At 41.3% G+C, this 23762-nt stretch overlaps 5 protein-coding genes and 1 non-coding gene across 7 annotated transcripts, besides 1 other annotated feature; 3 read left to right on the top strand and 3 right to left on the bottom strand.

Moving 5' to 3' along the window:
- Positions 1-118: 118 nt before the first annotated feature.
- Positions 119-1755, bottom strand: CG9590 (uncharacterized protein). Its single transcript, NM_142231.2, has 2 exons — positions 700-1755; positions 119-640 (listed from the first exon to the last, which is right to left on the bottom strand). The coding sequence occupies exons 1-2, from the start codon at positions 1692-1694 to the stop codon at positions 253-255; spliced, it is 1383 nt and encodes a 460-aa protein (NP_650488.1). The 5' UTR covers positions 1695-1755; the 3' UTR covers positions 119-252.
- Positions 1756-7365: 5610 nt separating this feature from the next.
- Positions 7366-8653, bottom strand: CG5614 (uncharacterized protein). The gene has a single exon (NM_142230.2). The coding sequence runs from the start codon at positions 8546-8548 to the stop codon at positions 7472-7474; it is 1077 nt and encodes a 358-aa protein (NP_650487.1). The 5' UTR covers positions 8549-8653; the 3' UTR covers positions 7366-7471.
- Positions 8654-10817: 2164 nt separating this feature from the next.
- Positions 10818-14042, bottom strand: Ttc26 (Tetratricopeptide repeat domain 26). The gene is made up of 5 exons (NM_142229.4): positions 13960-14042; positions 13734-13898; positions 11687-12571; positions 11164-11624; positions 10818-11104 (listed from the first exon to the last, which is right to left on the bottom strand). Exons 1-5 carry the CDS (start codon positions 13960-13962, stop codon positions 10906-10908), a joined length of 1713 nt encoding a protein of 570 aa, NP_650486.1. The 5' UTR covers positions 13963-14042; the 3' UTR covers positions 10818-10905.
- Positions 13116-13686, top strand: CG45207 (uncharacterized protein). Of its 2 annotated transcripts, none has more exons than NM_001382128.1 (1): positions 13116-13686. In NM_001382128.1, exon 1 carries the CDS (start codon positions 13137-13139, stop codon positions 13332-13334), a length of 198 nt encoding a protein of 65 aa, NP_001369016.1. In that variant the 5' UTR covers positions 13116-13136; the 3' UTR covers positions 13335-13686. The 2 variants fall into 2 exon arrangements, with proteins under 2 accessions (NP_001369016.1, NP_001369015.1); NM_001382127.1 differs by having other exon boundaries at positions 13116-13477.
- asRNA:CR45206 (antisense RNA:CR45206) lies at positions 13743-14382 on the top strand. The gene has a single exon (NR_125169.1).
- Positions 14383-17210: 2828 nt separating this feature from the next.
- Positions 17211-17359: a mobile genetic element.
- A 3660-nt stretch (positions 17360-21019) lies between these two features.
- CG5623 (uncharacterized protein) lies at positions 21020-22212 on the top strand. The gene is made up of 2 exons (NM_142228.1): positions 21020-21152; positions 21219-22212. The coding sequence occupies exons 1-2, from the start codon at positions 21075-21077 to the stop codon at positions 21978-21980; spliced, it is 840 nt and encodes a 279-aa protein (NP_650485.1). The 5' UTR covers positions 21020-21074; the 3' UTR covers positions 21981-22212.
- Positions 22213-23762: the final 1550 nt, after the last annotated feature.

The following is a 23762-nucleotide window of genomic DNA, read 5'->3' as shown; positions in this document are numbered from 1 at the left end:
TTTTAAAAATAGTTCATCACATTGAAGCCAACTATTATTAGGTGGCTCTAATCCAACCAAACACGAATGCAGGCTACCGAACTTTCAGTTGCACTTTGAAAAAACTTCTCAATAATTTCGGGAATGTTATCACAAGCATTTGCAACGCAATCATTTATAATTTTGTACATTTATATGGAAAAACAAGTGAGTTGAGAACACTAACCAGGCAATAGTAAAAGTAGAAAGTACAACAATTAATCTTAAATCCGTTTACACAGCTCCCATCTGGAGAATGGGTGTAAATAGCTTGTAGGCCTTCTCGATGAACTGCACGGCAGATAGCATTTCGGAAAAGAATGTGCTGACCCGGCCTTTTGATTCCTCCGTTTCTGACTTGCCGCTCAGAACGGCGGCGAAGCGGTGGCTAAGTCCTTGAAGGTGTCCATTGAACTGCTGGCAGAGATTGACGACGCCATCCACTTCGTTGGCGGTGCTGTGATGTGGCTTCACCAGCAACAGCTCGGCGATTTTGTGCAGCTTACACATCTCGAGGGCGCACGCTTCACTCAGCGCGTGGATGCTCTTAGCATAGGCTTGCTCCAGATCGGCGGCAGTTGCTTCCTCTGAGGTCAACCAGCTGAGGGACTGCGTCCAGTGACTGTACAAAAGATTTGGGTTTATGGTATGTTTAAATAATATTAGTTTCCGACAACTTACTTGGCTATGTCGTCAAACTGAATGCCCAGCTCGGCGTCCTTGATTGTGGCCGCCAATCGCTCGCTCAGTTCCTCCGCCTCGTAGTCACCTTCACTCTCCACATCCAGATCCTCCAGTTCGATCAGTTCCTTCACCTCGTTTATCGTTTCCTGCAACTCTGCACGGGCATTGCCACTAACCGCATCGAGTAGGGTGTCCAGTTTGAGGCGTGACTCCTTGGAAAGGATCTCCAGGGCCTCGAAGTGCACCAGGCCGCAGTAATTTTCGAAAAGGATTTCGAAACGCAGCTGCGCCTTCTGTCTTTTCAGCTGTAGCTGTTGCAGGGATTGCTCCATTTGGTCGGCCTCCTTCTTTGCCTCCAGCAACACGGCACTCAAATTAGGCGAGTTGGCCTCCAGACCGAGCAGTTTCCTCTTGTTCATCAGCTTGGGATCGTTGTCCTGCAGGATGGTCATGGTCTTCTTGCCAATGCCCTCGAGTGTATCCAGTCCGGTGTTGAGAACCTTGGAGCCCAGATTGGTGACAAAGTCCAAGCCAAAGGCGGCCGAAGATTCTTTTTCATCGTCGACATTTTCCTCTGGCGGCGCTTTAGCAGCCTTTTCCGCCTTTTCAGCCACATTAATGCGAGCCAGCTCCTCGGGATCGGGCACTCCGATGATTTGATTAAGCCCCTGGTTGACTTGGGTGGTTATCGTGCCCAATCCCTCCGTGGCGGTGGTTAGCACGGAGCTCAGTTTACCGCCCCACAGACCCCAGGACGAGGATGTGGCGGATGCTGTTGCTGGAGCAGAAATTCTGGGAGTTTCCAGCTTTTCCTGATTTTCCGCCGTTCCTTTTGCGTCGTTTCTGCTCGAGACTTTCTCCTGTGGCTGCTGTTCCTTCTCCACGTGAACGAACTTGTCATCGTCATCGCCCCAATCGTCCCAGTTGTCGTCCTCGTCACTTTGGGCCCAGTCGTTACCGCCGTCCTCCTCCTTTTTTGGATTTTTTGCCATTATTTGTTTATTTTTGCTCCACGTAGATTTTTAGGATTTGAGTCAGAGCTGTCAACTCAGTGCAGACTTAACAGCTGTTACACGCCAACCTGCCAACTCGCTGCACTGTCAGAATTGGCGCGCATATTTAAATATTATATAGGAATATAAATATTTTTCAAACTGTGCTTAAGAAATGTTTATTGTTAGGTATAAATGCTAGCTACTCTATTTGCCTTTGATTGATTTGAATTAAATGAATGATTGTATGAATTAAATTAATGACACTTATATAATAATTATAACTAATTATAGTTCGTAATATTTGAATATCTAAAAGAAGAATTTAAGTATGGCTGTGGGACTTAAAAGTAGCTAGGACAGTCTAGGTATCTCGGACGTCGGAGGAGTTAAGAAATCGGGAACACTAAGTATACAACTTTAGTTAATACTAAATTTCATCAAACCGTGTGCTATTTTTCTTTAGCAGAATCGCACGAGTTCTGCTTTATGTCAAAGTGCTTTTGGTGAACTTTCTGGCTTGCCGACATTGTCCCAATTCTAACTGGGCTCATAAATTAGAAAATCACACAAGCACGCATACAAATGCTCATTCTTCAGGCCAGAAACCGAAAAGTTTTGCTAGCTAAGCTAACCAGCATATAAATTTGACAGCAACGCTGCAGCAGCGCAAAATTAACAAGCCAACACCATTTTCGCACACACACACACACGCACACCCACCTTTTCCATAAAGAAGGAATTTTCATAAACTTGCAGCACAATTTCAGGCAGCCGCTGCCACAGACTTTTACCGAATGAAGCAACCACACGAATATTTCGTCAAGCCGGCAAATTTATCTTACGCAGAAACGGCAAGAAAGCTGCTTGAGCTCCATATCCTCCATCTCCATCTCTTCGGTGATATGAGTAATTTTTTAATTAAAATCCCTAAAAAAGGTAGCTTTGCCATACCCAAAAGCCAAAACCGCTAAAATGTTAGTTAAGAACTAAAACACCTCCGTTTGCCTCAGTCTCTTACGGCCAACTTGCCTTAAAGTCGCCCATTTAAGCAACCTTCCTTTCTTTGGGGCCAGTAGTAATTGCATGTTCTGTGTCTTGTCTGGCCAAAAATTAAATGTAAATTTGCCAGCAGATCGGTTTACATGTGCGGCAGTCGAGACAAATGTGTATTGTCAGTTTCTGGTTAAGCTGAAGGGGGTAATGGGATATTTTGGACCAGGGTCATAAGTTAAAGTACTACTCAGAGTGCACTTTCCATATCAATAAGCATATTTTTTAATTTGTCGACAATGAACGCTTTCAGATGTATTAATTAGTGTTTTTAAACAACTATATTCCTCTATGTCACACACCACAAGAAGCCTTAGACATTGCCCTTTGATCTTGCCCTTGCCAACATCCTTTTGGTTAAAACATTTAGCCTAGCTGAAGTACCAAAAAAGTATCTTTGAAAACCCATGGTGCAAACCAAAATACACCCACACAATGTATTGGCAACACAGAATTAGACTAGAAAATTGGTTTAAACTATCGGGCAAACAAGAGGAAAGTGGGCCAGGTTGACTGGAGCATCCGCAGTTGACAATATTGATGAAGCTGCCTGGCTAAAACGCACACTCACATCATCCTTGGCTGCCATCTTTGCCATGGCACTAATATCACGGAGAGGAGCTACTATGTTGTGCACCCATCCACTTTTTGCCAGGACAACAATGTTATTGATACCTCCGCCCAAAAACCCCGGACAAACAAGAGAACCCTTTTGGGCAAGTTCCCTCGAGCATATTGTCTCAGTGTCTGCTCCTCGGTGTCTCTTCAAATTTATGCCCATCGACTTGATGTCTCTTTGTGAAGAGATTGCCGATGACAATAAACCAAACTTCCAGATGTTTATTAACATGTTTCTCTGTCAATATATCTGCATACATACATACATATATATTGGCCCATCTGTAAATATACGCACAAGTCTGTATATGTATGTTTGTATATCCAATGCCAAATTGACGATGCTGATGAGGCGGCTGAAGGGACGGGATGGTGATGGAATCCGGACCCGGAACACATATCTCTCTGGTGGCCTACGACGAGTATCGGTTTACAAGTGGAAAAATTCCTTTAGGCCAAAGTGTGCATTAAGAAGATTGTTTTACTATTGTTGTAAGACACCCAAAACGTACACATTTATCTATACTTATAAATACCAACACAGCCACGCAGTTACTTTAACTACATGAAAACTGAATGCACTGAGAGAAATAAAGGCATTGAAGGAGGATATTTCCGAGACTATTATTTTCTTTCTAAAAACTAAAGTTCATTAAATTTTTACTTTAAATCTTTATTCAAATCACTGAAACCAGCAAGAATCTTATTTTTTTGCAGTGTACTTTCACGAAACTTGCCCACAGGCGAATGCTTCTTGTTCTGCTCGTCCTTCGACCAGCTTCCTGTCAGTTTTCCCATCTTCTCTCTTCGCCCTCTAGAACAGCTTCCTTGCCGTTGTTATTCCACTCAACAAAAGGATTCAAATTTCATTAAATCTCATACAAAAGTATCAAAATGCCATTGTTGTCATGGCACTCACACCCACACCCACACCCACACACACTCAGGCACACTTCGAAGACTGCATTTGCCAGGACCTTCACGCACACACAACGAAGGCGATGAGGAGTGGAAGGCTTGACGTCTTTAGCTTTCACTTTGGGCCTTTCATTCGATTTACGTTTGAAGTTACCCCATATGATGTGCCCATGTGGCAGGGACGATGGGGAAGGGACTGTTTGCACTGTTTGCCGAGTGGGCGTGTCCTGATCGCTATCAGTTGTAATGGAAAACTTAATAGACAGTCGTCGAATATAAACTGCCGAAGGACTTTTCAGGACCCGACACTCGGCAGCAAAACGTTAATCGCAGCAATTGCACTCGCAATTGATTGCCATCCCTTGTTTAGATAATCCCCACAAAATCAGACACTATTGCCAATACGGCGATGTATGATCTGCTTAAATTGGTTTGGTGGGAAATCACACCTGCCGAAAGGTATTAATATATGTATTTACTGGGTGCACTAAGCTTCTTACTTTCAGTCGACTCGTTCTCAGTTTGTGGAAATAGTGTGAACATAGTCGATTAAGTTAATTATAAACGGCAGGGCAATTCAAAGGTCGCAATTAAGTTGCTCAAGTCTTTTGGAAAATCTAATGACTAGTTCCTTCTAACAGTATTAAGTTGTTATACAACAAGATATATAAGAACTATATTAGAATATATTGTGGTTATATCTAATCAGTCTCTTAAGCAATATGCGTCCCCTTTTCAGAGCCAAAAATCCAATATGCCTCCTTATCGTTAGAACTTTTTTGCTTAAAGGAAATCTTTTCGAATTGCTTTCGCATTAAAAAACACTAAAATGCGTTTCCGCATCGCTGCAACCAGCTCGTTATGTCGCACACTGTACGTACCACATGTACATATATATGTATATATACACTTTGTGTTTGGCTCACTTTAAGTGTCATTAAGTTTTCGGTGATCGCCCATGTCCTTGATATTCGGTTTCTTTCGGTTTTCGTCAACTCACCAAGATTTGGCATTACAAAAGTTCAACTGACCTCCTCTTACGCCCCCTTCCGTGACAGCTTGTGTGGGCGTGGCCGTTTGGATTAAACATTTATATGTGTTCATATGTCGAGTTAAGACAGGAAGAAGCCACAGGATGATAGTCGAAACTTGGCCACAATAAAATTGCTGTAAACAATGTGGGCGAACCGAACATATTTTCATAAGCTCTCGTCCTTCGACCTCGAGCAAAACCGCAAATCGTTGGGCAGTTTTGCTGAAGCTAAGACCAGATAACTGACCACTGAAATATTACACATACGCCATGTGAGCCCTATCAGACAGAGGCAATTTGTGCTCTATGCCATTGAAAGTTCAGAGTTTCGAAATTTAGTTAAATTTAACACATTTTGGTATTTAATGGGATTAGTTATATAAATAAATTAAATGAGCTGCATTAGTTACTGAGTTAAAACTTCGATTAATGTACATGTAGTACTTTGGTTTTTTGAAGGTTTATGCATTAAGATTTATTTAAAAACCTGGAATGGATTCATAGTTTTCTTATGAATTGCTCTTCAATATTTCGTCGTCGGACAATCATTACTGCCTTGAATCGCATAAGAAATCACGTTCCACGCGGTTTGCAAATGTCAACGAGAAGAACAGAATGATGCCACGCATGCCACTAATGAGGCTCGTTAGCGTGGTCATCCAACGGTCTCCCTTTTGAACCCACAAGCCCTTCATCCTTCCACAGCCATGTCCATGTGTCCACCCACGTTGGCTCATTCAGCGGGTAATGTATTCAACAAGCCGAATTGTACAAAGTACGAGTACGAGCCAAATCGATAAAGTAATTTGGCCATAGCCAACCCAAACCCAAACCCAACCCCAACCCAACCGACTTCCCCTTTCCCATCTCGCGAACATTTGGCCACATAATTTTGTTTGGCAGAGCAGCACGTAGCCGATGACTGAGTGACTGGGACGACTGGTTGGCCCGGGGAGCTGCTCCTGCTTCTGCTCCTGCTCCAGCTCCTGCTACGGATTCGTACTCTGATTCGGATTCGGATGGGTTCGCCTAATTGCAGCACCATCTTGCGGTTATGCGTTCTACGTGCGTTTGTCGCACGTCTGGCTAATTAAAATTGCATTTTTCGTACGCTCCGTACAGGTTATTGATATGCTCCATGTGGATTCGTATATATTTCCGCGTATATCCGTATATATCCGTATATATGTAGGCACCAGTTGGCCATCGTTTACTGGGTGCTTGTATGTAAGTGCCTGCCGTTTGGTTTGGATAGAGTAGAGCAAACTAAAGGATGTGATTGCAATCATTGGTATTAGTATTATTACGAGCAAGTTTTCTTACCATAAAATGAAAGGAATTTAAGCAACTAGATTATTTGTAAAAGTGAATAGATTGTTCATTCCAAATACTTACCTCTTTGTTTTGAAAACCCCACCTGAACAATATCTGTTTTCGCCATTCATCTTTTCGGGTTTCATCCATCTGCATAAAATCAATCAATCGCACACCGGATTGCTTAAGAGGGTCAGAGACCTCCGACGACATTCCCGATAGGCCTAATTAATTGATTGAGGATGTTGTCGGCCGGCTTTGGTTTCGGCCACCACCGTGTTCGCTTTGTTGTCGGGGTCACAGTTGCAACTGTCATAATATTGACTCATTGCCGTTGTAATTAATGGTGTTAAGACTCGCACGCCATTTTAATGCAATCGAATTGACAGGCGGCATCCGATTCGCGATTACTGCACCTCATGCCACCACCCCCTTTCCATCGGGGGTGGCCATCGTCTGGGGGATATTGATTTCAATTATAATGATGTAACACAATGGTCGCCGGTCCCCCATTGACTGCCATTTTGGTCATTCCTTACCCTTAGCCCCGTTGACCCGGAGGCGAGTTAACTAATTGTTAACCTCGTGGTTTGTGTTTCGAATATTAAATAGAAAACCAGCAGTAAACTCCAGCAGTAATTAATTGAAAGGCAAGGCAGTAAATATCTAAATATTTCGCAAGTAAGAGATGCGCATTAAGAATCCTTAATATCCTTAAAAATTAAAAAAAATGCTCCAATCAAAATGTATTGTTTATTAGTGTAGCTGCAAGAAATTTCCAAGACAACTGTCATACACAAATTGACTTTCTAATTTAAAAATAAGGAACTTCTGGCATTGATCAATCTTCATCCGAGCTGTAATCGCTGTCTAAATTGACTTTTCTTATGTGGGTATCACATTCTTCCTCCGGTTTTAAGGTATTTTTGTTCCGTAGTTGCACTCCTCGCGGGGAATTCCAATAGTCCTGCCTTGAAACTTTATTTATTCCACTGATCGAAGGCTTATCATCAGAGTCGGAACTTTCAGTTTCTGGCTTCCTTGAAAAATGTTGCTTCCTCGATGTGCTCGGAATATTGTCGCGTTCATTTGCCTGATTTTGTTTACCCTCAAAAGGACCTTCTTCTCCATAATTTGGGGCATATTTTCCCTCTGGCGGCAAGTCATCGATAAATATCTGTCTATCGGGTATGTCCTTATATGCGTCACTGTCCTCCGATTCTTCTTCGCTGTAATCCGATTCCAGGACATCGGATTCAGAACTATCTACGTATGACTTCGGATTCTCGTTCTTGATCGAACGAGGTGGAGTACTAATGCTCTTGGGTGTGAGACCTTTCGTGAACGTATTATTAGTGATGAGTTTTCGATTGTTTTGAACTAGTCTGCCTTGGTTAACTTCTGATTTTTGTGCTCTCATAACTTTTAGTTCCTGTACCAATTTTCGACTCCTTTGCACAGTGGCCTCCATAGGATCCGGTAGCTGAACCAACTTTTTGGAACCTCCTTTTTGCACACCGAACTTCCAATCGCGCATAACTAGTTGAGCCAGGAGCGGAAAATCCTTTGACTCGGGTGTGATGTGTAGACTTTGTTCCATCTCCCTGCGATTGGCCACGTTTTCACCCGTCTCCATGCGAAATGTTTCCATGGTGTGCTTGTAGCCGAACCAATCGAGGAACTCCATAATCATCTGGTTGATCAGCTTGACCAGGCTGTGATCCTCCGATTGATTGGATCCACCAGTTAGTGCTTGGACTTTGGACTTATTCTGCTGGCCACGTATCATCTGGAGGATCTTCACGTGCATTTCGCTCCGTAGTGCCGCCATGGTTCCATTTTTCTCCAACTGACTTTTGATATTCTGTTCTATCATCTTCTGGTAGGCATTCTCCAGGTTAATCTTATGCGAACTCATGGTTGTGAATTTTGTACTAAACTAATTTAAGTTAACAAAACATACACTTTATAAATTTTATATCTACACTGATGACCTCAACAATTTATGTACGTTCAATTTGAATACGAGTTTAGTTGTGGGCATATGCTAGAAATTTCAGCTTAGCCTTTTTTCACACAGCCTCCTTAATGATTGAGATCATTCGAATTTTATTGGCCACTCTCCATGTTTTCTACTAATGTCTGGAAAGTTTATTTCACTTGCCAAATCAGTCCAACTCGTTAATCATTCAGATAACCTTGAAGTTTGGTCAGTCTGCGCATATATTAGCCATTAGTTGAAGTTGTTGAACCTAAGTTTTGGCTGAGAATTTTATTCAATCGGTGTAAGGAAACCTGTAGACAAGATATTTTACTTTTTTATAAACAAAAAAAAAAAAAACACTTAATAAATATCAAAATTCTTTTTGTTGTGGAATAATATATTGGTAATCTCCTTTGTAAAACCCATTGCTCTTTTAAGTTCTAGGGCGATAATCACACAAATTAATACGTTTATAAGAGTTTATAAAAAAGCTAACGAGAATGGTAGAAAAAAATATACACAAAACTTTATCAGGATCAACTTCTGGTTGCTTTTTTGGCTGGTGAGTTTTTCTTTTCATTTATGTGTAGGTGCTGCAAAAGTTCGCTCGGCGATTGAGCCAAAGAAATATTTAATAACTATTTTCTTGCCATTTTTTCCCAGGCTTGTTGGAAAAAGTTATCTTTGCATTTGCTTTTAATTTTTGTAATGGAATTGTTAAGAGCGAATGGCCGGGCAGGGGTAGCAGCTGATTTATAGCCAGCCAAAAGTTTTTTGAGCACAAAAATTCATCGGTGAAAAATGCCAGCCGCATTAGCCTTAAAGTTTTCCACTCAGCCCTCGCTTAAATATTTGCTCGACTAATTAGCAAAAGTGTTGGCAAGGCAGCAAAAAATCCTGGCGAAATTTGGTAGATAAACATATCTATATATTAAGCTCAATGCTGCGCCATTTCCGGTTTATCTTGCTACCAATTTTTATTGGTGTAGCAAAGCAAAGCCAATTAGCCAAAATGGCTGCGACACATTTCCGCTGGTTTGCTGAGCCTCGAACCCGTTAAGTGGCATCGGGGTCAACTTAGCCTGACCTGAACTGACCTCGAATGAGAAGAGTACGAACTACTAGAGGGTTTTTCCAAAGAAATGTTTTGCCTATGAAATATATCCTTACTCTAAGGCTGAATGCATTTCAGTACTTCAAAGCAGTTGAGATCCAAATTAATCTAAATATACAAATCGTTATTTTAATCGATAATCAAATTGCATTTAAATTCAAAATTTAGTTGAATTTTTCTCAGCTATAATATTCCTTTAATATATATTTTTTATTTAATATATGTGCTATATGCCTCTAAATTCAGTTTACACTTTTAAGATGTTTTTAAGCTATCTGTTTTAATAGTGAATGGAAAGGGTATTTCTTATTTTGCCGGAATGGCTTCCTTTTTGGCTATTATCATTGCCGTATTGTTGTTATTTCAGTGACACTTTCGCATTTTGCTAATCGCATTAATTATGCTTTTCCCCCATTTGCTGCTGGGCCTCTGGTCCTGTTTCTGTTTCCATTCCAGGGCCAGAATCCTGGATCCTTTGGCCTGCAGGCGAAATGGCCAGCAAATTGAACAAAAGCAAACTGCAGGCAAAGAAAGCGGTGTGTATAGGGGCTTTAGGGGGTTAATGGAGGAGTGCCTCCTCCTTTCAGGCATAATTGCCTCTCAAGGGAATTAAATTGAGCCGAGAATTTCGTTGGCAGCGCGTCAGAGGCAACAAAAGATGAAGACGGGATTTTATTTCATTAATTATCAATTAGTTTTTGAAAGTTGCTGCGCCTGATTTATTAAGTGGACAGCGGCTGGCACTGGCATAACTTTTGAAATGCCTGTCTCAATTTTCTTGATAAAATTGCTCTTCAATTAATTAACCAAATTGTTTTGCGGATACAAATTATATTCGTGTATGCCGCAAATTAATCAGGTATCATGTGAAAACTGCTGCCAGGCCAATTGCAAATGAATTAGTATCGTTTTTCACCACTTAGAAGCTATTTCCATTTTAAATAAGCTCTCCAAAATCCATCGTCTTTGACTTGAGTTGCGGCTGACCAAATTTAAATTAATTATTAAAATAGTACACCAATTTTAAGTGATTTCACTTAAGCATTGAAAGGCGACCACAATTTTGCCAAGCTTATCATATAAATATTTGATTTTGAAAAGTAACTTTTTATTGTATTAATATGTGTGAAATTGGCCTTAACATAAACAAAATCTAATTTTGCCTTCAGTTTATTATTTATTTAAAATGATTGATGTGCTTTCGAATCGTTTTGATCATGGCCTCAGCCTGCGAGTTCGACGAGTCGCGTAGGATGCCGATGACCTCTGAGATTCCTCCACCAGGACGACCTCTTTGTGCCTTGGTGCACAAGGCGAACAAAACTCCGGCGCAGGCGCCCCTTTTGCCCTCCCAATTCTCCGGACTGGGATCTAGTCTGTTAAATCCAATTATTTGTAAATTGTTTTAATTTTGCTACTTAATTAATCCACTTACTTTTCGAGCATATCAAATGCTTTGGCTGCCACCCAAAATTCGGCACACTTGTAACACTCATTGGCAATCAGTTGCAACAGGATAAATGCCTCCGCATTCGTATCCCTGGTGATGAATACATTCCAAGCTAGCTCAGGGTGACCGCAATGTATGTGGCACTTGGCCAGGATCATGCAGTAGGTATGCTGGTTCTTGATATCCATGTCGGAGATCTGCATCAGCAACTCCTCCGCCTCCTTGTAATATCCTGTGGCGCATTTCGCCTGGGCAAAGTTATAGTTGAAAACATCGTCGTTCACGAAGTAACTGCGAATGGAGTTCATGTAGACCAGCACCTCCTCGAATTGCTCGTAGAGGAAAAAGGCGGAGGCCATACTCTGACGACCCGGTATAGTGTCACACTCTGTTGCCGAACTGCCCACCAAATGCAGGTTTTGCTGGGCCGTCTTGATGTGCTCTTTCTATAAGGAAAAGGATATGGTAACATTGCTTTCCCCATCGAGATCTGTATCCATTTCCTTACCGATCCCAATTGCTGGCCCAGGGCGGCATGGACCACTCCTTTGAGTATGTACTCATGCGGCGAAGTTGGCTGTAGTTCCTTCATCAGAGCATGAGCTTCCTGAACATCGCCCTGCTTCAGATAGTATATAGCCAGATTCAAGCGAGCCTCAGGAATGATATTCAATAATCCTGGCAGGACTCTCAATGCCCCTTCACCGTTCCGAAAAACGACCAAGTTGTGACGCAGAAGATCCGCTCCGAAGGTGCCATTATCGGCTATATTCTTGATTTCCTGCTCGGCCACACGACCGTTGAACAAACGAAATCGATTGCAAGCCTTTAGGTTAATAGCTATGGTACTATCGCCATGTTGACTGAGATACACATCCAAGACCTCCTGGGACATGTCGTAATAGTCGAGCTTGTAAAAACACAAGGCCAAATAGACATTGATGGCCTGGTATTCCTTGTTGTCCACCAGCACCCGTTTGTACACATCGATGGCCTCCTGGTAATGGGCCCGCATGTAGTGCATCGAAGCCAGGCTGAGCTGCTGTTCCAAGCTCGAGGAATCCTGCAGCTCCTCCTGCAGCTGGCTCCACTCCTCCTCGTTGCCCAGCTTGTGGGCCAAGTGGAAGAGGAGTCGCTGCTTCAGCGGATTGTCAGCCGCATTGGCCATCAGTTGTTGGGCCTCCTCGTACAAGCCCAAGTAGAACATACACACGGCCAGGTTGAGATCCAATTTCCCATCAGGAGTTGACGAACCCTGCTGTATGGCCTTGTATTGGGCCAGCGCCTGTTGGTAGTCACCCAAATGGAAATTGCAAAAGGCAATCCACTGATCCACCTGACTCTGCTTGGATCCATGAGCACCCTCCTCCTCGTCCTCGTCGTCGTTGGCGAACTGAAATGGATGGACCAGTTAGATATTCTACAATTCGATTTAACATTACACTTGACACACCGCATATATATAATTTGTTTTCCTTTTAATACCATTATTGAGAGTTACACATGTTTGTTAAAAATCACGACATTTAACGTCACTGCTTTAATAGTGACTAATAAAAGCATTGTGTATAAATGCAAAAATTAGCTAATCGAAAAACAAGTTATGTATAAAACAGGTCCGTTTCGGCAAACACAGCAAGTGGTTTTCTGATAAAACTAATACTATGCTCTGTGGTAGCACAAATCGATTATGAATAAACAAAGGTAACATGTCTTTGAACCACAATATATTAATTCACAGATTGAACTTCAGTAGACTCAAATTTTACAGTGGTCGTTCAGAAAACAATGGATGGCTATCAATCGATTAATGTATTCGGACTAAGAGATGCAAAGTTATACGCGTCATTAATCTATATAAGTAAGTCACAAAAAAACGAGTCTAGGCCAAATTCAACATCTTCCAAACTGGTATAAAAGCAGCTGACATCTAGTCAGAATGCATTGTGATCTCTACCATGAAATTCTTGTCTCTGTTTGTGTGTCTTTTAATCGCGCTAATCGCAGTTAAGGCAGATCCTTTATCGCCGTCTTTTCAAAAATGCCTGGATGAAATAAGTGATGCGGAATTGTGTGAAAATTTCAAAGATCAATTCCCGGAAGATGCACCTGCTGTTCCTCTCGATGAATTTACCTTCGAGGCGTATTCTGGATAATTTAACTTCACTTTCGTTGAGTAATTCCGACGAACGCGAATTAAGCTGAATAATTTATTGTGCACTATTGCTTTATAAGTTAAGCAAATAAACAAATTTGTTTTGATGTAATATTTGATTGGTTTCCATCGATTTGTGTTTTGACAAGAAATTAATCAGTCGCCTTAGATTTGGCTATAAAAAGCTTTTGTAAGCTAAACTAAAATCAACATTAGCACATAAAAGTGTACTTATCACCACTAATTAGTTGAAAATAATGTATATAGGTAAAGAAACAACCCATACCAATTAAATTAAAACTGGCTGCGGCAGTTAATGCTGCCATGTATAAGAAAATAAAATGTGAAAACTCAGCAACGATTGTCCACTGAATTTGGGGCAAAAGTAATCCATACGCACCTCCAGAAAAGCCCGGGCTCCCGTGTAGTCCCGCCTGATGATGAAATCCTCTAGGGAGGCCGGTGCCGGAGTCTTCCTTGCCTGCCTTCCAACGCCGAGTCCACTGCCAGGACCTCCGCTGGCATTTCTCGAGCTCGCCGAGTCGGTTTTTCCGCGCGAAAGTATCTGGACAGGGACATAAGTATCTTCGGAGTATCTGATAACATTTTCCAGGCACATTTCTTACCATTTTTTCGCACAGCCGTTCGTTTTCTCGGGATTTGCGCTCCTTACTGCCCAGCTGGCTCCTCGGTGTTTGGGTCTTGTGTGTTTTGCGTTTTTCTGTTTTCGTCGGCAACGCTTGGTTACGGTCGCTTGGCAACCTACATAGCGTCGATAAAGCAGTTCGACCACGCCTCACTGCGCCCAGAAAGCGCCCCTTCTGGATACTTGTGCGCAATCCTATCCGTATCCTTGCCCTCAACTGCAGCTGGGAACCAACTGTTGATACGTCGGAACAGCCACCCTTAATTCTTGGGATATCGTCTTCTCATTTTCCGATGATGTCAGCAGGACTTCATACCCCTTAAATATTTTTTCTTTGGGGTATAATTGAATGTGGTTTTCATGAAACAGTTTAAATAATATAATCTATTAATAATATCAGTTCAATAAGCATGCTTACAACTCATAGAAAAAAATTAAACATTTTATTGCTAGATTTTTTTTCTTATTCAGCTGGAAAAGACATGAAAATATACCCAACAACTTAACACCAGCTGAATGTGAAGTGCAAGACGACTCTGGTCAGATTGTGGCTCGGTTTTGGGTGAGCACAGGTAGACTTATGGCACGCGTTGTTGACACAGTTCCACAGGAACTGATGTTTTTGCATTTGCATTTTCATTTTGCAATTTCTTTATTTATAAGACGCACACGAATCATAAATATGCATGCAGGCGGCCTCCGGCGAGAAATGCATGCGTCAATCCGAACGCCTCGGCATGGGTGGCATACTTTAGGAATTCTCCTGTTTTCACTCAACTCTGCTGACACTGCATAATGGCTCACAAACACATGTATTTCGAGTGATAGACATGACTGTAGAATTTTGTTATTCCAGTGCAAATTCGAACGCCATCAAGTGGAAAAACAAGTGGAAAATAACAACAGTCCAAGCAGAGCAAACTGTAAATAATGCTTCACAATTATGCTTCACGGGAGAAAAGATTGATTTAAGAATATTTATGTATTCTTTAAACCGCAAATGCTAAATGAAATTACTATAAATTGAAAGAGGTAAGCCAGAAGTGCAGCTTGCTACTTTCCCAAACAGGAAACCCCAACCAATTGAATATAAAACGCGGATAAAAGATGAACAACAATCTGTTCGTTGCGTGCAATAAAACAAGATAAAGCATAAGTCCAACAGCACCAACAGTAAGGCAAACAAATTTACTTTCAAGTTGTAGCATTTATATATGTATATCTATGTACATATATATATATATATTTCCATCCAGCAGGCAGTCATTCGGCGTACGCGCCTTTGTTTATGCTACACTTTATTGCGCTTTTGCAATTTCGCGTTTCCGTTTCCCGTCAAATCAGCCATAAAAAACGTAAAGCAAATCTGGGAGTCATGACCCCGCCCAGCTGGATCCTTCTGGTCCTGCTCCTTGAAGGCGCCTATTACATTTCGCAGTCGAATAAACAATGCCAACATCATTTGCACCTCCTTCATTATGGGCTTGGCTCGTTATTTGTCAAACAAATAAACAGCAGGCAATGCCAATGCCGGTGCACTTAGAAAAATTAGAATTTAATTTTTTGCTGATAACATTGGAATATCAAACTGTTGTACAGATAAGTAAATAGATAGTTATGTAAACTAATACATTACTATACATTAATCTGTGACTTAAAATTACTTTAAATTTCATTTAGAAAGTTTATAGCACACTTGGCTCAGTACATTTTCTCGCAGTGTGGATGATGGGGATTTTTTGGGGGACTTCGTTGGAAAACAGAAGACTTGCCAGTCACTGTTACGTGCAATTGTCTCCCGCTTGGGCCCATGATTTTCCATCATTAGAATGGAGAGCTGTTCGTGTTTACAATTTTTCCAACGCTCCTTTTTTCCCTCTGTGACAATTTATTGTCATCTTCTGCTTCACATTGAGTGTATGCTCGTTTTGTTTTGTTTATACACTTTCGTATTTGCATTGCCTTCTGTTCTCTGCTTTTTTTTCGTCCTTTTTTGGACTGGATTTTTTCTAAGGAAAATTGCGAACTTGCGAAATGAAGTGCAAAATTCAAACGGAAATTGAAACGGCAATGACAGAGTCGACTTGAGTTGAGTTTGTTTCTTCCTTTCGCTCCTTTTGCTCCTTGGGCTCTATTTATTTCTTCTTTTTTTTGCTTGGTAGCAGAGCCTGGACTTTGGTCTTCTTCGCAGGACTCTTGGGCACATGTTGCCTGCAGTTGCATATATAAATGTTTCTTCACAATGAAGTTGGGAAAATGGCGATTTTCTCAAGCGTAAACTAAACACTGGAAATGCGAGAATAAATAAAAATGGACATCTCGGCGAATTTATTGGTCATGATGATGACGACGCCTGAGTTTGGATTTAGCACAAATGTTGAATACCACTGAAGCATGCATAATAATGGGGCAGTGAACTTTACGAATTGGGCTCTGGTCAAGGATGAACGGGCGAAATGAAGTTAAACTCTTCGGAAAATGTTTTGAAATAGTTGAAAGTATTGCGGGCAATTCAGTGGATTTGTTCCATCTGCGATTTGGGATCGATTTTCAGCCTTGACTGCACCAGCTGAAATATCAAAGAGCACCACTTTCGCTGGCCAAAATAAATTCGTTAGTTCGCCAGAGAGGGAAATTGGAAACATAACATATACATATAGTCGTATATACAACCATATATGTATGTATGCAAAGAAATCAGACAACTGTTGTTTGCAATTAGAAGCAAATAAACTAAATTGTTTCGCGGTTCGCAGTTTTTGAACAAGCGGCGCACATTTTCAAATTTGTTCAGCACACAAACTCACTAACATCGGCGGATTTGCTCTTAATTTTTGCGGCAATCGCATTATTGGTAAATGTGTGAAATGTTTTTGGCTGATTTTGCCCGGTCACTTTCGGCCAAGCGGCTCTTGACGAAGCTTTCTACACGATTTGGCGCATTTACATATTTTAATTAAAACATAAATTCTGCATTTTGCCCATACAGCTGAATATCGGTTGCGTGCGAAAAGCCAGAGAGAGCATATTATGCAGCTCTATTTTGACCGTTTTTTGATTAGTGATGCCACAAAGTGGTCACTGTGATTCAATTTCGAATTGTTTCTGGCTTTCAGCTTTGGGTGGATTGAACGAAAATCACTCTTTTAACTTCATCAAATAGTAACTTTATTTGAATGCTGTGCATTGAGTACAGTGTTGCAGAACCTATTTATAAAATAGGTAGATTCTATTCATTGAAAAGTAGGTAACAAGTAGAAGAAGCGTTTGCGACAAGCCTAGAAAGTATATATATTCTTGATCGCGATCACTTGCGGAGTCCGTATGACCGTCCGTATGTGTCCGTATGAACGTCGAGATCCTAAAAAGATTCTAAAAGCGAAACAGTTACTTATCACAGTTTCAGATAGTTTCACTGCCAGCCCAAACGAACTCCAATCTTCTATCTTGAAGGCACATCTCTTTGAGTCGTTCGATGCTTTTGCATGCCTTTGGTTATTTTAATAAATATTTCATCAGACACACGCACATCACCGCACCGAGATGAACATGGGTAGCGCATAGTTTACTATCTACTAAATATTTAAACGCAGCGCCAGATCGTAAAGGTAAAATGTATGCAAAGTGCATGTCGAGCAGCCATCGAGGTAAGCTGTAAAAAACTGAGGCAAGTAACGGCTAAAATGAAACGGAAAAAATGTTAGAAAAAGGTAAAACAAACGAGCCAAGAAGCCATAGCGAAAAGCTGCAATATTGAATAAAGTTAGTACCTGGCGGTCTGTTGCGCCTCATCGTGTTCACTTTGCTTATATATATGTATATAGTGTTGAGACTATGTTTAGTTTTTTACGTCTTTCATTCAAAGTTTCTTGGGATTTATACGATTTTTAGAGCATTGAAATATTTATTCTTGGGACTTATACGATTTTTAGGGCATTGAAATATTTATAATATTTCTTTTAAATATTAAATTATAGAACATGACTTTTTATTGAGGTGCAAATACAGGCATATAAATCGTGAATTTTCCTTTTAATATACATATAGCAGAAACCCCGCGGAGAATTCAAAATGAACGCTTATCGAGAGTCTTGCAGCGCAAAGTTCCGCATCGATGGCATTGCAAACACGGCACATGGCAGCGGGACAAAATTTCTTAATTTCAGCCGGGTAGTGCCCAACTCATGGCCCCCACTCATGGGCCCCAACTCACTGGATCTCCAAATTTCCACATCTCGATTTTCAGGCGGCACTCTCGATGCGATGCCTGTGCGTTGGCAAATGGAAGCACCAGAGTGCCAAAGCCGCAATGTGTCTGGCTCTGGGTTCATGGATGGCATGGCATGGCATACGAGTGTGGGTACAGCTACTACTACCAATACTCGTGTATGGCCAACATGTCTTGCGCTCTCTATGCGACCACGCCCACACAATCAGGCGCCCATTTATGCACTAATTAAAATTTTATCGTTAAATCTTGTTTGCTTGCATTGCTACAAGCAGTCACTGCAGCAGCACCTCCCCTCCTGCCATCCTCCCATCCTGCCAGCCATCCGAACCAGCCTCCAATATACCCCAAATGTATGCAATGCGAACATTTTCGCTGAAAATGTTTGGCAACAGTTATTTGCACTTCCCGATTCCCGGCTACCAGCCAGATATCCAGATATCCTGCCACGCCCAGTTTTGGTGGGGCAAAGGCGGAGGGGCGGTGGACATATGATCACAGCGTTTAATGCCGGGCACAAGGATTTTCATATTTTATTTGGCTGGATTCGCAGCCAAAAACCGAGCGCCCCTTCGTTAAGTGCCGACACTGAGAATAAAAAGTGGTTAGTTATTTGTGTACTAAAAGTAATATTACCATTAGCATATTATGATATTTAAATAAAACACTTAGTTTTTGAGTTTTATGTTTCATATACATTTTAGTTAATTACACTTTGGCTTTTCCTTTTTTATTTCTTCAAGTGTAGACCTAATGCGTGGGGGCAGACTGATTGTGTTTGACCTTCACTGGCAAATGTGAATCGCATTTAGGCAAGCAGATTGTATTTCAAAATCACTGCCCCTGTCATTTTGTCAAACATTTTTCAAATTACACCTCATCTCGCGCTCTGCCAGCAAGAGTGGAAATGCAAAAACAACTATGAAAACCGAAATTCAATTTCCAAATGTGGAAACCAAAATCCAAAAAGTCGTATAACTTTTTTCCCATCTGCTCTCGTCGTGTCAACTTTTTTAATTTAATATATACAGTGCGTATGCGTAATTTTTGTGGCTTTAAGCGGCAGCTGCTGTTGTGTTAGAGTGTGTGTGTGTGTGTGTGCGTGTTATTGGGGGTGTGAGTGTGGCTAGAGCTGCAAAAGAAGCAAAAAATTTAATTAAAACGTTGCATAAATGAAATTCAAATTCGAAATTGCATGCAAAATGAATAATTGAATGGACCATGGCAGTTGACTAGCTGCACCGACGGATGGTTTAGTTAATTTTTGCCATCGCCGCTCTCTTTCAGACTGACACGCCTCAATTGGTTGGCAAAACACGGAGATGGGCGGTAAAAGTCCGCTTGGTTACTAAATTATATTATTTGCTCTTGGAAAAAAAAAAAACAACTATAGACAAATTTGTTGAAACCAACCAAAATCGGAAGAATATTAGAAAGTTTTATTGATTTTATTTTAAAATATAAGAGTTTTAAAAATATTTATCATATTTAATATTTAAAAAGAATTTTTACTATCTTAATTCTTTTATTTAGTTTAATCTAACAGAGTACTATTTACTTGGCTGCCACTGTATCTGTAACCTGTTACTGTTCATTTCCTAGTAAGTAAACAAATCAACCGCAAAACAAATTAGTAATTTAATTTTCATTGCATTCAGTTGAATATTAAAGCTATATTTGTTTGTCTTTTTTGTTCAGCTTTTGCTAAAATAACAAAATCCATAAAATAAATATGATGGGCAAATTTATTTTTTTTGTTTTATAAATCTCCTTTATGGTCACCAATGCTTGAACTTTATGTGCTTTTCAACTTGGCTGTGCCACGCCCACTTTATTAAGGACTACATTTACTAAATATGTCCATTTTTGGTGGAATTTTAAATACCCTTTACAAATCATAAACATGAATAGCAAATTCAATTAAATTAAATTAAATTTGCTTTGTTAGCTCGAAAATGTTGTAAACTATATAAATAAGACCGCAAAATAAGTATCCAAACATTAAGCCTGCTATGTTAGTAAAGCGGAAATCTTAATGTATTTCCTTTTTAAACAAAATTCTTAAATTTACAAATATCTATCAGTGAAAGGCTTGAAACACTTTAAGTAAATTAAAGTACCCTTTGCTAGCGCACAAAAACAAAGACTAACTTGTTTATTACCTTTGTTTAGACTTTATATGACACAAGTTTGCCTCCGATGATGGCACTTGAGCAAATGGCATTAGCATTGTCTTTCCATCCTTAAGGACCTGGCTGCTGCCTTTCCCACTCTATTTTTCTCATATATATATGTCTTTGCATTCCTTGTGAAAAGTCTGAGCAAGTTTCTTATCGCGCCAAAATGTTATTTTTTCTCGGCTGGGTTTACTTTGCGCTTGATTTGTTTTCCATAGTTGTTTGTGTGTCTGTGCCTGCGAAAATGCTGGTTTATTCTATGGAAATCCCGCCTTTCCTTGGTTCCATTAACTTTTCGCCATAAGTGAGTATGCGATATACATTATGAAGAAAGGGACTTGACTTCGCCCAAAAGCAGGCGTTCCAAAGTGTGGAAGCTCCCAGCTTTGGGAGTTAATTTCCCAGAACTTTTGATTGCTCAATTTGGACGGCTTCCACAATTTTGCATATTAAATTCGCCGCTTATTCCCCAGTTTGATTGCAATTTATATGTACTATCTGGTATCGGAGCATCATAAGACATATTTGTTGCCATGGTATAAAGCTGTTTTCTTGGTTTGGTAGCGTTGTACATCATTTATCCTCAAGTTTGAAGATTTTTACTTTTTGAAAATATGTTTTTAAGATTTTAAAGTCAATATTTGTTTCTAAATTTATTGTGAATACTAGTTGTGATTAAACTGACCAAATATGTGTGAAATAAAGCAAAATTTCGTGACACACGATCTGGTGCACAATCTGCGTTGCAATAAGCGCAGTCCGAAGGTTGTAAGTTCGAAGAGATTTTCCTACCCAAAAAGCTTTCCCTATTCCAAATGTTTGAATTCCGATTAGCGGCACCTCATGAAAAAGACAAGAGCCTGGCCCGGAGCGCGATTTATGTGCGTTTGTAAGGAGGGAGACTTGAATACGGCTGCATATTGTTTGGCCGAATTGATGCACGAGCCGTTTCAGCCATTTCCCATGGCCACCGTGGCAGTGCATCATTCGATCCGGGACGAGTTCATCGAGAGGGTGAGGAGTCGGTTCAGGCAGCTAAAGCCACATGTGGCCAATCATCCGAATTTCATAAGAGCCGTCAATGAGCTAAAGTATGGGTTGCGACCAGTGAAATATATTCTGGCCGATGTGGCCGATGCTCCGGCCTGCGCCAGTCCCATCTTGGTGACGGGAGGCGTCACCCACTTGTTCTTTCCCAGCGGACCCTCGGGATGTACCACCCTGCACACCTTCAGTAGCATGCGGGAGGTGGCGCTGATCTTTGGCAAGGAGACGCCCAAATTCGATGCGGTTTACTTCTTCGATGAGACCATCACAGGTGTCTACATCTTGGCCAAGCTCATCAATTGTGTGCAGTTCTTTGTGAACTGCATGGATGCCTGCCTGATGGAGATTATGCCCCACTACTTGGACCACACGCCCATGGTGGTCTACAAGCGAGGTTATCACTACGAGACCCTGGAACTTGACCAGCAGTGGAAGATCATCGTGTTCCCCTACAGCACCTCCATCCTGAGGCAGTGCTGCTGTCCCACTGGCCAGTGCCGTTGCTATGCCACCCATACGGCCTGCTGTGAGGATCATTTGCAGAGTTAGGGAATGCAGGATGTGCCCAGCCCACTCCGAGCCACTCCTGCTGGTAATTTCGACTTGGAACTCCATCTTGGCAAAGGAAATCAGAACTTCCTCCGTCTGTTCTTCGACTGCCGGCGTCGCTCCAGAAATCCGCAGTTCCAATGAGTAGTTTGCGACTGGCAACACATGTGAGCCATAATTTTCGCGGTACTTGCCTCTTGGATTGCAAATAAAGTGGTTATTGGCTGTGGTGAACTATTGCATTGTGGGTACTTTTTTTCCCGAACTAAACTGATCCATAATTTAGGATTATTACAATCTTCCTAAAACATAGTGTTGGAGGAATGGGATGAGGACTTTTATTTACAACATTGCTGGATTATGTTGGGAATCTCCCCTGTATTTAGTGCCGCAATAATTTTGGCTGTATTTATCAAACCGTGTCCCTTCGCCCAAAACCTCCAACTTTGGCCAACCGCTTGCAGGATGTCGCCGACTGTTGGCTTTTAATAAAACTTGCACACAGCCGCCAAGTATTTGCCTTGGCCTTGCCGAAAAAGAACTTTGAGAAACCGGGGAAGTTGGAGGTCTGGGTTCTGAGATGTGAGTCCTGAGTCTTGAGAACTGAGAACTGTGGTCTGAGAACTCCTAAACCGACACAAGTCTGGCAGCCATTAGTTGCGGCTGCTGATGCGGCAGCTTGTCGCCAAGGCATTGACTTCTTTGGGTTACCGCCGAGTAGTTGTTGGGCTTTTATGTGCCAACTTGTTAATGAGTTTGCCGGGATGTGGGGGTTAGCCATCCATATCCAACCATCAGGCACTCATTCATGACAGACGGCCTATGCTGCACTTACTTACCTTCTGAATTTTTGGCATTGAAACGGAATCCTTGCTGCAATCACTGGCAAATGTCTGAATGTCCTGCTGTCTGAAATGTATCTCCATCTGCTGCACTCGTCTGGTTTATTTGTCAGTCCTGTCTGCCATTTTGATTTGCAGTCTGACATATTTTGGCCGCACTTCAGCATTTTGATGGTCGTTGGCAATGAAAAATGGCAATGGAAAAATGATGTTGCACATTAATATTTCACCTTGAGGATGATGCCTTTTAAATCATCTGACTGGATGTGCCTGAAGTATTTAACAAACATGTCATCCTATTAAAAGGAAATGGTAATGCTATTTGACAAATTGTTATTGAGTTTCCTTGTAGGAAAATCAAGTTTGACAAAGCTTATAACAACTTCTTAATAAGTGGAAACTTAACAAGAATATTTTACAAATTAATTAGATTTATTTTATGATTCGACTATTTTACCTTACCTATAGCCAGAGGTCAAATCATTTCAGCAAGGGTTGACAACTCACATACGCTTATACAAATTGTACAACACAAATAGCAAAGTGTTCATGATGTTTATAAAATTGCAGAACAGAACAACCAACTGAAACCGCTGCCAGCATAGAAACCGAAACAAAACAGAGCAATTCCGACCAAATGTCTCTCAAACTGACCGCAACAATTTGAAAAACATTACCCATACGCCGCGTATGACACGGCAAAGCGGAGCAGATGGGCGATAAAAAGGGTGGACATGGACCCACTGGGCGAAGGGCCAAACAGACGAACAGACAACCAACTCGAGCATGGTGAACAGTGTATTTTCAACACCTGCTGGTCAAACAAATCGTGTTCATTTCGGTACAAACACTAATTTCGACAAGGTGCAAACAAGCTGACGACTGGTCGGCAGGAGGAGATCTGGGACATGGAACGTGGGCACGGTAGTCAGAGTGGGGA

The sequence above is a fragment of the Drosophila melanogaster genome, chromosome 3R (genome assembly GCF_000001215.4).
Source record: "Drosophila melanogaster chromosome 3R".
In the NCBI taxonomy this organism is placed as follows: Eukaryota; Metazoa; Arthropoda; class Insecta; order Diptera; family Drosophilidae; genus Drosophila; species Drosophila melanogaster.
The sequence above is the reverse complement of the archived record's forward strand: the minus strand, read 5'-3'. Positions and strand labels throughout refer to the sequence as shown.

What these genes read in the sequence shown, in the direction of transcription:
- CG5623 (NM_142228.1), top strand. Translation starts at nt 21,075, where the DNA reads ATGTGTGAAATAAAGCAAAATTTCGTGACACACGATCTGGTGCACAAT. An exon ending in ATAAGCGCAGTCCGAAGGTT is followed by an intron (nt 21,153 to 21,218) that starts GTAAGTTCGAAG and finishes AATTCCGATTAG; the next exon opens with CGGCACCTCATGAAAAAGAC.
- Ttc26 (NM_142229.4), bottom strand. An exon ending in TGGGCCAGCAATTGGGATCG is followed by an intron (nt 11,625 to 11,686) that starts GTAAGGAAATGG and finishes TTTTCCTTATAG; the next exon opens with AAAGAGCACATCAAGACGGC. An exon ending in GCATTTGATATGCTCGAAAA is followed by an intron (nt 11,105 to 11,163) that starts GTAAGTGGATTA and finishes TGGATTTAACAG; the next exon opens with ACTAGATCCCAGTCCGGAGA.
- CG45207 (NM_001382128.1), top strand. Translation starts at nt 13,137, where the DNA reads ATGAAATTCTTGTCTCTGTTTGTGTGTCTTTTAATCGCGCTAATCGCA.
- CG5614 (NM_142230.2), bottom strand. Translation starts at nt 8,548, where the DNA reads ATGAGTTCGCATAAGATTAACCTGGAGAATGCCTACCAGAAGATGATA.
- CG9590 (NM_142231.2), bottom strand. Translation starts at nt 1,694, where the DNA reads ATGGCAAAAAATCCAAAAAAGGAGGAGGACGGCGGTAACGACTGGGCC. An exon ending in CAGTTTGACGACATAGCCAA is followed by an intron (nt 641 to 699) that starts GTAAGTTGTCGG and finishes TCTTTTGTACAG; the next exon opens with TCACTGGACGCAGTCCCTCA.